At 38.6% G+C, this 13,990-nt stretch overlaps 1 protein-coding gene across 1 annotated transcript in view; it reads left to right on the top strand.

The window, feature by feature from the left end:
• Positions 1-13,990, top strand: part of GALNTL6 (polypeptide N-acetylgalactosaminyltransferase like 6) — a 565,706-nt gene that overhangs the window by 212,163 nt on the left and 339,553 nt on the right. Inside the window, exon 3 of the mRNA XM_068403801.1 lies at positions 1,876-2,014. Within this exon, the coding sequence (XP_068259902.1) occupies positions 1,876-2,014 (139 nt within the window). The remainder of the gene's footprint in view (positions 1-1,875; positions 2,015-13,990) is intronic.

The following is a 13,990-nucleotide window of genomic DNA, read 5'->3' as shown; positions in this document are numbered from 1 at the left end:
ACCTTTCTTAACACAGGGTGAATAGCTGGAATATACAGAAAATTATATTGTAAAAACACGGATTAGCAATAATATGTTTTATCATATGAGTAATTTATTCTGTAATTTCCATTGTATTAGTAGCTACCTGGATAAATCTCCTATTAAAAGCAAATTAAAATACTTACTTTGGATCTACTTAGAATATGTACTGAAAGAGGGGGGCTAAAATTTCTATGTCTTGGGTGTTGAATACATTAGCTTATTGTTACTGTATTATGAAACGGATTTGATATAATTGTAGCATTAAATTTGGGGTAGTACTCTGACTCATCAGCTGCTGCTTTAATATTATAGTTCCTCCCCATATTTAGTATGAAATCATAAAGATTCACATAGAATCTTAGTCTCAGATTTTGTATTGTGTTAGAGTGTGTTACATGCATTTGGGGATGTTTGAAAATAAAAATTACAAAATACCTGTTAGTAGTGAAATAGCATAAACAGACAGTGTTTCATAATACAAACTTTTTTCCCTTGTAAGTAACATTATTTTCATTAAGAATTTAAATGAAATTGTAATTATACACACAAAGTTTGGAATAAAAAATTATTATTTTATCTGAAAAAAGTCTGATTGAGTAACTACAGCATCTTTAATTGCATATTCTCTGGTTTTGATGTTTTGTGTGTGTGCAGTATGAAATAGAGCATTGACAGAGGCTCATGGGCTTTAAGGATACCACTGGATGTTTCTTTCAGCTTTCAGTTGCTTTCCTCTTCATCCCGTCCTGCAGCTGCTTCTGATTAGCTGAGGACCAGGTGTCCTTGGTCACTTGTCAAATCCAACTGGGAAACTGATTAATTTCTCTAACAAAGCTCAGGTAAAGGAGGTATTTTCTTATGAGTGGGCCTGGAGGGAGAGGGACAGAGGTTATAAGCTGATCAATTAGATGTAGAGGAACGTGTATCTTCTTAAGAACCTGAGTAGGCATGAAGGGCTTAGAAACTCTGAAGAGTTCATCCTTTGCAAGAATGAGAAGGATAAAAATAGTTGAGAAGTGGAGGCTTTTATGTTCTGTTTTTCTTTGAAGTGTTTTTATTTGTTCTCCGCTCTCTGACTGGAAGAGATAGAGGTATAGTTGCCTGAGGTAGGTACTAAGCAAGCCAAGTGACTGATGATGAGAACTAACTTGGGAATAAAAAGGTGGAGTAGAAAGTCTGTGCTTTGCCAGGGAACAAGCAGATGATTTCTTTAGGGAACCAAAGTGACCAGCTTCTGAAACCAAATCAGCAGTGCTGAGACATTAGAAGCACTGAGTATATCTGACTGGCCCCTTGGAGTGTGAGAGTGTTCAAGGAGCCCAGAGCAAAACATTTGGTTTCCTTACTATTTGTTCTGGAAAGTTGGACACCCTAAACTTCAATGATAAAGGCTTTTTTTGGAGAAGGTGGAGGGGTGCTTTTCCTGCTAAAATGCAGAGTAACTGAGGAATCAGGTTCCTTGTATCAATCAAAAGGAGTATTGCTGGAACTGATCCATTTGTTCATAATTTTGCTATGAAAGTCTGATTCTGATGCAAAAAGGTCTTATTTAACTTAATTTAAAATTCAGATTTTTATATATAAATGGCTTTAAGTTGATTGTGTCTGTGGAAAGAAGGAAAGCGAGATGAACTGAGTGAATTCAGAGGGACTTCTGAGTCCCATTCTTTGTACCTGCTTTGTGGTTTTGTATTGGAAGTAACAGGAGAGTCGCTAAAAATATTGCAAGAAATTCCTTGGAGATTTTCCAGACCCAATATACTAATTGAAGTTTAGTCTAACTTATTTTTGTCTTTGTAGTCCATTCTGTGCTGTCAGTTTGAGGCAAATAATTGTTTTGTTTCATTGTAGGGAAAGGTGAACATGGAAAGCCGTACCCTCTTACAGAGGAAGACCACGATGATTCTGCTTATAGGGAAAATGGCTTCAACATCTTTGTTAGCAACAATATAGCACTGGAGCGATCCCTGCCAGACATCCGACATCCTAAGTACGTAAACTGTTTCCTGGACTATTTGATTTTAAGTTTTTATATTTGTATATTTCTAAATAACCTTTTTTCCCAGAAGGTCAAACATGAACCCTCAGACAACAAAAAGTGACCATTTCATTAAATAGGAAATGGAAGATTTATCACTGTTGTTAAATCATTTGCTCTATCTGTCTTTTAAACTGACCTCTCATCTTATTAGTAACACATTAAGACTCTAGAAGGCCTCTTTTAATTACAGAGTTATTTTCGTGGAATTTCTGAGTAGTGATTTGTTAGGCAGTGCTAAATAGTTTTTGAGGTTCTCATTTGATAATAGCTGCAGATCTTTGGACTGGGGGACAGGGTGACAAGTTGCATGAAATTTTTGACTAAACATTTGGACCAGTGTCTCCAAAATGTTTCGTTTGGTTTTGTTACATAAAAAGTGAAAGCAATCCAATAGCTACAGCTTATCAGGTGCTGATACTACAGCTGATTTGCGCAGTGTAGAATTACGTAAAAGCAGAATGCAATGATGAAATGCATATGCATTTCATGAGTTGAATGATGCTATTGTTCCTTAATAGCAGTAATATCCTACAGAGAACTAGGTTAAAGATTATTCTGGAAAATAACCACTGAGCTAAAAATTATCATGCAGTTCTCTGCAAACTTAACTTTCTTTTCATGTTCTGTAATTTTGGCTCCCTTATACAAAGAGTAGAGCTTTCCATCTGTAACAGGAAAGGGCATGTATGCCTTTCTAGGCTTCAGGCTCTGGTTCTCTAGAGTCATTCTGATCTCTAAAGCGAGGGATGATTTGGTTTGTGTCTTTACGTGGTGTTATTCCCTCTTTTAATTGGGTGTTATACAATTAGTGTATGGGGGAAAGGTAGAGGAGTGTGACAAAACTAATTGTCTCCATGACTAGGTTTATATTTTCCTTTTGATACAATTCCCTTTATTATATGATGTTTCAGGTTAAGACATCTACTCACTTGTTCACCTATACAATTTTGCTGTGCAAATTAGTTTGAAATTCTTCAGAGAACTGAACACAACTTGAGAGCTGGACAGTTCTCGGGGCCGGGGGGGAGAGAAATATCATGGCAACTACCGCTTCTTGTTCTGTCAAATATGGAACTATCCTTTTCAAAGAATGAACAGTGTATAAATGTCTGCATAGTAAGATTTAAAAAAAGAATTCACAGTGAAGGAATTAACCAAAAAAATATTTTAAAAAAATCTTTTGTTGGAGGTGTTTCTTATTTAATTACCATGTTGTGTTGTTTTGAGAAAACACTTTTTATCTGTTAATTTATAATATTAGTATTGTTTGCACAGAATTAAGTAAAAAGAAATATATTTTTTAATAAGCTGTATGTTTTATATACTTTGCTTGCCTTCTACTTTGCCAGGTTACCTGAAATGATTTATACAAAGAGTGCTTCCCAGAAGTTTGTGTTCTTATGTACAGCAGCAAAGCTGTGTTAAATTACATTGTTGACATAATAAATATGCTCATCAGCCATCCTTCTCTATTAGCAAAACCACAGAGGACAATTACTAAATAAAGAAGGAACCTGACAAGTTTATTCTCCCTTCATGTTTTTCTAAGTTGGTCTTCTGGCAATTTGTTTCTCACCCGCTACTGTCCACACAGTCAATGACATTTCCATGCATGTCCCCAGAAGCAATGTGAGCAATGTGTTGTCAGAAGTGACATATTAGGAGCAAGTCAGTGCTACACCAGCCTTTCTCCACCCCTTACCCCTGCACCAATCCTTTACTGACTTTCACCTAAGCATCTCATTTTGAAAACTTGAATCCTCAGGTATCTGCATCATTTTCATATTCCAATTCAGCTAGGTTCCTGTGGTGTTCAGTGAAGTCTTGTATGGTTGATGTTTTCGTAATGGCCCGAGTTAATACTTGCATCATGTCCTTATGACTTTCCTTATGTTAAACATTTGTAACACAAGTAGTGTATTAGTTAATTGACTGTATCTTCTAAATGTAAAGATAAAAAAATGTTCTTGCGCTAAATTTGCGTACTAAGTAGTACACTGATGAAGGTGACAAAGCTGGGGTCAATATTTCTGATGGTTACACCTTGAAGCAAGTCTATGTCTCGAACTTCCAGGACAAACAGAAATCTGACAATGCTTTCTGCCTTACTGCCAGAAACAAACCCATCTCTCAGCTGCTGTGTGTTAAGTATGATGCAGGCCAGTCTCAGATTGCATATCTGTAGTGTAGTGTAGGGTAGTGTAGTGTCAGGGGATGAGGAAAAGGCAGAGGTGCTCAATGCCTTCTTTGCCTCAGTCTTTAACGTCAAGATCGGTTGTCCTCAGGAGACTCGGCCCCCAGAGCCTGAAGTTAGATGCAGGGGGCTGTGTGAACCTCCCATGATCCAGGAGGAGACGGTCAGTGACCTGCTGTGCCAATTAGACACCCACAAGGCTATGGGCCCGGATGGGATTCACCCCAGAGTAATGAAGGAACTGGCAAATGAACTTGCCAAACCACTCTCGATTATCTACCGGCAGTCCTGGTTAACTGGAGAAGTTCCAGCTGACTGGAAATTAGCAAATGTAACGCCCATCTACAAGAAGGGCTGTAAGGACGATCCAGGGAACTATAGGCCTGTCAGCCTGACCTCGGTGCCAGGCAAGGTGATGGAACAGATCATCCTGAGTGCCATTACACGGCACATGCAGGACAATCGGGGCATCGGGGCCAGCCAACATGGATTGATGAAAGGCAGGTCCTGCTCGACCAACCTGGTCTCCTTCTATGACCAAGTGACCCGCTTAGTAGATGAGGGCAGGGCTGTGGATGTAGTCTCTCTAGACTTCAGTAAGGCATTCGACACTGTCTCCCACAGCATCCTCCTAGACAAACTGGCTGCCCGGGGCTTGAATGGGTGGACTCTTAAATGGGTTAAAAACTGTCTGGATGGCCGAGCCCAGAGAGTGGTGGTGAATAGGGCAAAGTCCAACTGGCATCCGGTCACTAGCGGTGTCCCCCAGGGCTCAGTTCTGGGGCCGGTGCTGTTTGATATCTTTATAGATGATCTAGACGTAGGGATTGAGTGCACCCTCAGTAAATCTGCAGATGACACCAAGCTGGGTGGGAGTGTCGATCTGCTGGAGGGTAGGAAGGCCCTACAGAGGGATCTGAACAGGTTAGATAGATGGACCGAGACCAATGGCATGAGGTTCAACAAGAACAAGTGCCGGGTCTTACACTTCAGCCACAACAACCCCATGCAGTGCTACAGGCCCAGCGGAAAGAGACCTGGGGGTGCTGATCGACAGCCTGCTAAACATGAGCCAGCAGTGTGCCCAGGAGAAGAAGGCCAATGGCATCCTGGCCTCTATCAGGAATAGTGTAGCCAGCTAGTCTAGGGAAGTGATCATCCCTCTGTACTCGGCACTGGTGAGGCCACACCTTGAATACTGTGTGCCGTTCTGGGCCCCGCACTTCAAGAAAGATGTTGAGGTGTTGGAGCGAGTCCAGAGGAGGCCGACCAAGCTGGTGAAGGGTCTGGAGGGTCTGACCTACGAGGAGCGGCTGAGGGAGTTGGGATTGTTTAGCCTGGAGAAGAGGAGGCTCAGAGGTGACCTTATTGCAGTCTACAAGTACCTGAAGGGAGGTTGTAGTGAAGTGGGAGTTGGCCTCTTCTCCCAGGCAACTAGTGATAGGACAAGAGGACATAGCCTCAAGCTTCGCCAGGGGAGGTTCAGGTTGGACGTTAGGAAGAATTTCTTTACAGAAAGGGTCATTAGACATTGGAACGGGCTGCCCAGGGAGGTGGTGGAGTCACCATCTCTGGATGTGTTTAAAAAAAGAGTGGACATGGCACTTAGTGCCATGGTCTAGTTGACAGGGTGGTGTCAGGGTAATGGTTGGATTCGATGATCCCAGAGGTCTCTTCCAACCTGATTGATTCTGTGAAAACTATATAACTTCTATGCTGGAAAAAGGTGTTCTTACTGAAATAAAATTAGAGTAGGTAATTCAAGTGAGGTGTAGCAGGCAAGATCTAGTTTGGTCAGCTTCTGAGTATTATAAAGGGGTTTTGCTTTGTGGAGCTTCTAACTCCACTTCAGCTTTTAACTATCTTTTTTTGCATGTTTGTGGGGGATGCTCTTATTATAGACTTTGAGTTTTTGGTCTTCTGTCTCTACTTAGTGTATACCATTTGCACAGGGGCTTGTCTGTGCTGAAGACAAATTTCCTGAAAATGTTGTCTAGAATTTGTTTCAAAGAACCAAAGAGAATGACTTTATTGCCATCAGTAGAGAAAATTCCCAAAGTGAACCTTCAAATACAACAGAAACTGAGTGGTGAATCCTGTAATTTGGATCAAAAGTTATTTAAATTGAAAGAACAGCTACAGTAGTTTTTACATTTCTCTGAATTAACTTCATCAAAAATATTTTATTCCAAACTCTTAGACCAAAGAAATTTCAAGTCCCACTTCTAAGTGTTTCATTTTGTGGGAAGTATGCAAAGATAGCAGATAACCAAAACTTGCTCTTTTTAATCCAAATGAACTTTCTTCATCTTGGTCTCTTTGGAAACTGGGCTCAGGATGTACAAGATACATCTTCTGGAAGAGGGATGAGTGGAACTAAACAAATGCTTAGATGATTGAGCTTTGAGAAATTCAGATTTTCAATTTTTTTTCATAATATTCTTGTTTTTTTTCATTTAAGTGTGATATATTTAAAGCACTTCAGCAAGATGTTTCAGATTGATGCTTCTTTTCTTTTTAAGACACTAAAATGTGCATGCTATAAAAAATCCCTAGAGAAATGAAACAGTTGACTTCTATTTTAAGGCTGACTTAACAGCTTCTCTGGGTCTTTAATGTGTTTCTATTGCACCCCTCTAATATCTTCCATGTTTTTTTCTATCTCCCATAGCTACACTCGAAGAATACTTTTTCCATTTCTGAGTGATCTTTGACGTCTTGTTTCTGTCCCACTCTCATGCAAAATCCACTTCTCACAGTGGATGCTCTTGCCAAGTTACATTAGCTAATTCTCTGTTCTTTGCCCACAATCACCCACTGGCTTTAATTAAAAAACAAACAAAACAACTTTTTTCTTTTTTTCGTTAATTCCAAATAAAAATCTGAAACAGGATTATCATCTCAGTTCATTGGGTTTCAGGACTGATTTAGTGAAAATAAGAGTTCTGGTCATCTGAAGTGGAAGGCAGCATTATGAGTTTTGGGTAGTATTGAGAGTTGGCAATGGAATTACTATTTAAGAGTTAGAAGTTCTGTACCAATATGAAAAATATTTCAAAAGCCACAAGAATAGTGTTTTCATTTTTTCTTTTTGCCTGCCCCGTGCTACTTTCTGTAGTCTGGAATACAACAAACCTGCTAAAGCTAGGAAGAATGCTGGCAGTATTGTGTTCTATTGTAGAGACAAATGCTACTTATTCTCATTATTTAATATAGCAGTTACCATTAATTCTTATCTTCTCAACATTAATAAATATTCTGCCATTCATACCAGCTTTGTTCAAACAAACAAAACTGAATCTGATTCACATTCTGAATAGCATTTTAATGAGGCTTGGGGGAATGATTGCAATCATCTAGTCTGAATGGTGAATATAAATTTTGTGGTATATCCTGTTTCCAACTCCTAAGTCCTTGTAAACTAGAGCATCCAATTTTTTAGCTTTTCATTCTTGAATCAAGGAATTCAAGTTAATTCCTGGTACTAATAGAGTTGCAAGCATTGTCATTTAAAATCTTTGGGTTTGGTATGTTTGTATAGCTTGATTTCAATAACAGGTCTCCTTTTATCTACAATTTGTACATTAATTGTTGATAATGTGTAGTCATGGATCGGGTGCACAAATCCTTGTTGGCTTGCCCGAATAATCTATCACAAGAAATCCTGTCCTTTTTAGGTTTCCCTGGGCATAGATAGATTCAATTTGTATTTTTATTAATGTTCATATTGTACATTAAGGATGCACAACCTGATTTTTGTGATGTCTAGTTTTTAGCCCATATGGGCTGGAGTCAGTGTTTCCACGTGTTGACTGCTGGTCTTTCTGTTGCTGTGTGAAGTGGTGGCCCTTCACTGTCACTCCCAGCAGCGATCCTTTTCAGAAGTCTGAGCTATGCTCTTTTTTCTTACACAATAAATTTTTCACAGGCCTCAGAAGAAATGCATTTTCAAATTCAAAGAAATATGGGTGTTTAGCTAAAGGCTGTGAGATGTTCTGTGTCCTGAACACTAATGAGATTTTCTTTCTTTTTAATAATAAAAAAGCAAATTTCATTCTACCTGTTCTGCATAACTGAAACTCTCAATCTCTTCCTTCTTAACAGTAGAAGAAGCTGAGAGAATGCCTAAATGGTTCTCTTGTCAAAATATTTTAATGCAGTGTGGTTGCTGTCCCTTGTATTTTTAAAAGAGGCTAAAATGAATATGCGATGGGATTTCTTAGGGGGGTTGGTTTGGTTTTTGTTTGGCTGTATTTTGTTGTGTCTTTGGAATAGTTGCAGTTAACTGTTAATCCTTAATTATGTTTTAGTAAACTTTGCAGGAAGACTTGAATTACTAGACTCACATGGGAAAGGGATATATTATATAAATATTATAGTTATACAGTCATGCAGTAGTTCATATCTGAATCCTCTAAAAATTTTCAGTTATTGCGTTGAATGTATTTAATTACTTTCTTTTTATAAATACAGTGCATTTGTCACAGTTCAAGCTATGTATATGGTCCTTAAAACTGAAATTTAAAAATCCATCTTTAACGCAGTACTCCAAGATAGATTCCAATGAATTCTCTCAGCATTCTATGATCTTAGGTTGACCTGCTTCAAGACACTAAAAGAAAAATTATTTAATCTAGTTTAAGTATGTTGAACTTCACAATATTTAGTAAGGCTCATGGAAGTAGTTAGTTGTTTGGATCGATCTTCTATTGAATTTTTGCTTATATGTTGGAAGAAACTCTAAGAGAGTAGAAGGTTTCTTTGTAGTTCTCATTCGCTTTGGGAAATCAGAAATATCTTCATACACACATACATGCTGCATTGCTTCGTACTGGTGTTTACTAGTGTTGCCTTAACGTTATCTGGCCACAGAGCAACTGGTTAAACTAAAACGGTGCTTTTAGTGGGGTAGTGAAAAAGCTGGAGGTTATTACTCTGACTGCTTTTCAAGGCGTTTTTTGTAGTTACTGAATAATGTAGTGAAGATGGAAAGTCACGCAGTCCAAAACGTTATAGGCAATGTCCCTGTTTCCAAGCCTCACCAGGTTGTTCTCTGCAATTGCTTCAGGGCATCTCATTCAAAGTGCAGCTCCTCAAAACAGGATCGGGAATATTTTATACTCAGGAAAACCTGTGGCCTTCTCTCTCTGTCATGCCTGCTGTCAGTTCCTCTGCAAGATATGTATTGATAGTAACAAATGACACGGAATAATTCCCAAGTGCTTTCTGGGTGCTTTGTGTGTCTTTTTTTATGGCAACAACAACTAAAATGTAGCTGAAGATTGATGATTCCCCTTCCGTCCTTTGGTGAGGAACAGGCTGCAGTGTTTAATAGGCCACTGAGGGGAGTCCAAGCCTGATGGGTCTGTCTCTGTTTACTGAAAAGAATTTGATAAAAAAATAAGCTGTTTATACAATTGGAGGAAAGTAGTTCTTGTGTGTTTAGATGCTTTGCATGTTACCTAGAATCCAGTAAAGCCTCCCACGCTGCTGAGAAAATAGCAAGCTGCAGTAGACATAACTGTGAAGTCTAAACTTAATAAGGATAGGAATACTGACGGATATTTACCTTCCAGCCAGTTCTGTGCATCTGGGATAGGCGAGTCTATTAGCATTTGGCAGTGATTAAAGCCAGAACTTTTAACTCTCAAATAACACAACACTAAAATTGGAAAGTACAGGTAACTTCACTAAGATCTGTGAGAAATATGGAATGTTTTGAGGATCTGTACCTTTGCAATTCACAGGTGAAAGTGGTGATGTTATATGCTGTTAATTCAATAGTTTTATAAAAAGCCTCACTATACCCTCCTTTTTCTTATATATCCATTCTTGCTTCCTTTCCAACCATTTTTTTCGTACAATTAGGCATGTATCTAATGTGAATTTGCATAAGAATGGATACTTCTAAGCAAATGAAATTTCAGCTCTAGTATTAACAAAACACGTCAAGTGCCAGCAGTACATTCTTACTGGCAACAGAATTAGCTGTTATACCCTGTGTAATAAGGGCAGCAAATGTGCAGCAAGGCTGGAATGAAAAAGTAACTTCTTTCTATTTTGCCTGGTTTGATTATGAATAACGTTATCAAGCTCTAATTTTCCAAAGGCTGCGCTGGCCACGAGATGTAGTGGCAGGCATGAGAACTTACTGATCGTGCTGGCACCTGTGGTCCGTAAGGCCTGACGGCAGCACTTTCACAACATTCGCTCTCATGTCTACCAGCTATCTTTTTGGTGCTATAGACACTGGTCAGACCTAGTAATGTCTCGCCCATTGTTTTATCTCACGTATCGTGTATGGGAGATGATTTTGAGAGAGAGACGTGAGCCTAGTCACATATTGCTGTGAAAGGGAGTGGAGGAGAGATGTAGGTAGATCACAGAAGGAATATCTTAAAATGCTTAAGCAAACTGGACATAGTAAGTCCATGGGCCCTGATGGGATGTACCGATGAATGCTGAAGGAACTGATACCATTTTGAGGCCACTCTCAACTATATTGGAATGATCATGGCAATTGGGAGAGGTGCCTGAGGACTGGCACAAAACTGTGAGGAGTGGCTGATGTGCCAGAGGGTGCCTAGAAGCCTATGGGATAGCTTTTGAGTGTAAGGGGAAGTGGTAAAAGGATAATTAGGATTTCTGAAACAGAAGCTAAAGGGTGCTTGAACGTCACGGGTTGGTTTGTTCCTGAAGTAGCATGCTTTAAATGCACTTCAAGATGACAAAAGCCTGAGATTCTAATCCTGTTTATTCTCCTTCAGCCAGGAAAATGAACCTAGACTCAAAATAGAGGCTTTTTAACAATCATGTTAAGGTCCGCCTGACTTTTGAGAGACAATCAGATAAGTGTTCTCAGTGTGAATGAATGAATTTTGAGTATATGGATATTTCTGTAATCTCTGTCTCAAAAAAAAAAGTGCTTGGGGGGTGTGTGTATGTGTATATATTATGTAGATAGGGCTGCTTGCTGATATTTTGGAATTCATAGATAAAAAAATGCAAGGTTTAAGATGAAATATAGTTATAGTACTGAGATGCCTGATGATGTAAGCTTGCTTATGAGGGATTTTGGGATGGTATAAAATTACTATATGCATTCATTTTTTTTTTCCCAAGCCTAGATTTAATACATATGGGTGAGTAGTTAAGTTTCTTAAAGCATGTTAAAGAGTGGGGGTTTTTTAGAAGATCTTTCCATGAGTGGATGATGATTTTATACCTCATGATCTTGTAAAACAAAGCTTTGCAAACATAAATGTGCTTTGTGTCATGCGGCTTATTCTCCTCTTATGTTCTTTCCTTGGTTAGAGAAACCTTTTGGTTTGAAGGATGAAGTGAGGCAAATTCACTGACTGATTTCTTCGAAGACATGCAGTGCTGCTGGAGAGATTGTCTGTGACAGACTGAAAAGATGCAGTTTGACCTAAAGTAACGAGCACCTAACTCAGCTCTGTGAGCTCTGATGAAGCCCATACTGAGGGAAACCTACATAAAGAATACAAGCCGTTGTCCATTTAGTTTCCAAGATGTGTTGTTTGTTAGTGCATTTAATAGCAGTAATGCAAACTATTTCTACTGTACAATTTAATCTTTCTCTTTTTTTTTTTTTTTGTTTTCATGAAAATAGCAATAATGTTTTAGAAAAGGTTTATTTGTTCTAGTAAGGAAAAGTGTTGTGACATTGAGTCCCATACCTGGTAATGTCTGCTTGCTTCCCAGCTTTTAGCCACTGTGAAAATAAAGATTACTTTCACCTCCAGCAGCTCACACCCAAGCTAATTTTACAGCCTTGTCAAATGGCAGCAGAAATTACTAGTTATCACTACTTTATCAGGCTCAGTTGACATGGCTAGATTGGAACAGAAACAGTGTGACTGAAGCTTGTTGCTGTAAATTGAATACTTTGACATGCGAAGACAATTACTATGTAAATCTTCACTGGAAAATGTTTCGTCCCGATAGCTTTGTGGAGGGCTTGTCAGTAGCTGGGAGCCCAGTGGGTGCTGTAGTTCCTTTAATAGAGGAAAAGAAAAGGTCAGATCTGAAAAAGTAGCTCAGCTAAGAGAGTGTGTGTTAACAAAGCCAGTGGGGGGAAAAAAAAGGTTGCAAATCTCTTTGTTTTGCTCTTTCTCTGGAACTTCCTGTAAGAGGGGAAAATTGGAGGTGGGCTAATTTTATGATCCATTAACTGCCATAGTAGGCTGCTACCTTTTTTCCTAAATGCAGCGAAGGGATGTCTGCAAGACATTTAACTTCTCCTATGCTGTTGTCTATCAGAAAGGGCAGTTTACGTGGTGGTTGATGTGTCTAGAAGGCACAGAGCCTGGTAACTGGCCAAGGCATTGCTATTGGCATCCCTTAATGTGCATAAAGTATTGTTGTTGTTATATCCACAGGGTCAAACAAATTGCTGATTTTATGAATCAGCTTTTGCTGTAAAGTGGCTGAAATGGTGCCAGCCCTATTCTCTTTTTTTTCATTATTTTAGAAGTCCATTTTTTTCATTTGCTTTTCTATGGAGGTAGTAGATTTCTGCATGTTTCTGTTAACAGAGAAGCTGTAAAGACAGAGAATTTTGCAGTTCTAAATCTTTTCTTAAGCTAGTATGATGTTTTAGGACCTTTTTTTCCTACTTATAAACTCCGGGAATTAAACAAAATTATACCTATACCTTGAAGCAAAAGGATGCTATTCTTTATTTCTGTCTGGTAGAGTAGACTAACCTACAAAATGAAATCATAATAGTCTTAGAATTCTCAGTAGTGAATAACAAAGAAGTGTAATTGTACCTCCTTTTCACTACCCCTCTCTTTATGAGTGGTCCTCTTTTCAAGTTGTATTTTATTAGTGCCTGCAGCAAATAGCTTCCAGGTGTTTCTGTGACTTTTTTTTTTCTTCCTCAGGCAGGTTAGTATTCCAGGAATAGAACCTCTTACTATTCTTTCAACCTTCTAAAAGTCTCCATGCAACTTTGAAGCAGACTCTAAAAGTGTTTTATTCAGAATCTCAGTTTTGATTCTTGTTTCAACCCAGAAGAAGAATTCTGTATCTCAAAGGAACAGCTAAATCAGTATCAAGTGTTTTAAAGTGAGTTAGAGGGTGTGATAGTGTATCATTTTTATGAATAAGCCTTGAACTCCTGGAGCCAAATGCCCAGCTACGATAACAAACTGTAGGAACAGCATGCCAAATACAAAGCTGGTAGAAAGTTCCACTTTGTCAGTTATGTATATTTAACGTTTTTCACTATACAAATTAATTACAATAAATGTAGGATTATACTGCAGAAGCAAATTACTTTGGTTTAATAGCTAACTTGCCATATGGAGTAATGGTAAGCATTTTTCTCTTGTTCTGTGTGATCTTTTCTGACAAAGTGCAAGCAGTTATTCTGTGTGTGTGTGTGTGTTTAGAGATGGTGGAGATATCCTTATGGTGGAGATATCCTTAGGAGTAACTTGTGTATTAGTTATATCTTCCGATTTATTAGGAGGAAAGAGAATGGCATATCAGTACAGCGTGCATGTCTGATACAGATACTCCTACAATTACACAGTAGCTAGAAACCATAACCAAGATCAAAACTTTGTCACTGTGGAAGTCAATGGTAAGATGGAGTCCCCGCCTCTAAGAAAGAAAGTATTGGGAAGAGGTTCTGTGAGATTAACTGAAGGGTAATAGTACAGGCAGAATAGTCCTAATCACTGAAAGCCACTGTCTTTTAA

This window comes from Nyctibius grandis, chromosome 6 (genome assembly GCF_013368605.1).
Source record: "Nyctibius grandis isolate bNycGra1 chromosome 6, bNycGra1.pri, whole genome shotgun sequence".
NCBI classification, from domain to species: domain Eukaryota; kingdom Metazoa; phylum Chordata; class Aves; order Nyctibiiformes; family Nyctibiidae; genus Nyctibius; species Nyctibius grandis.
This window is presented reverse-complemented; position numbering and strand designations above follow the sequence as displayed.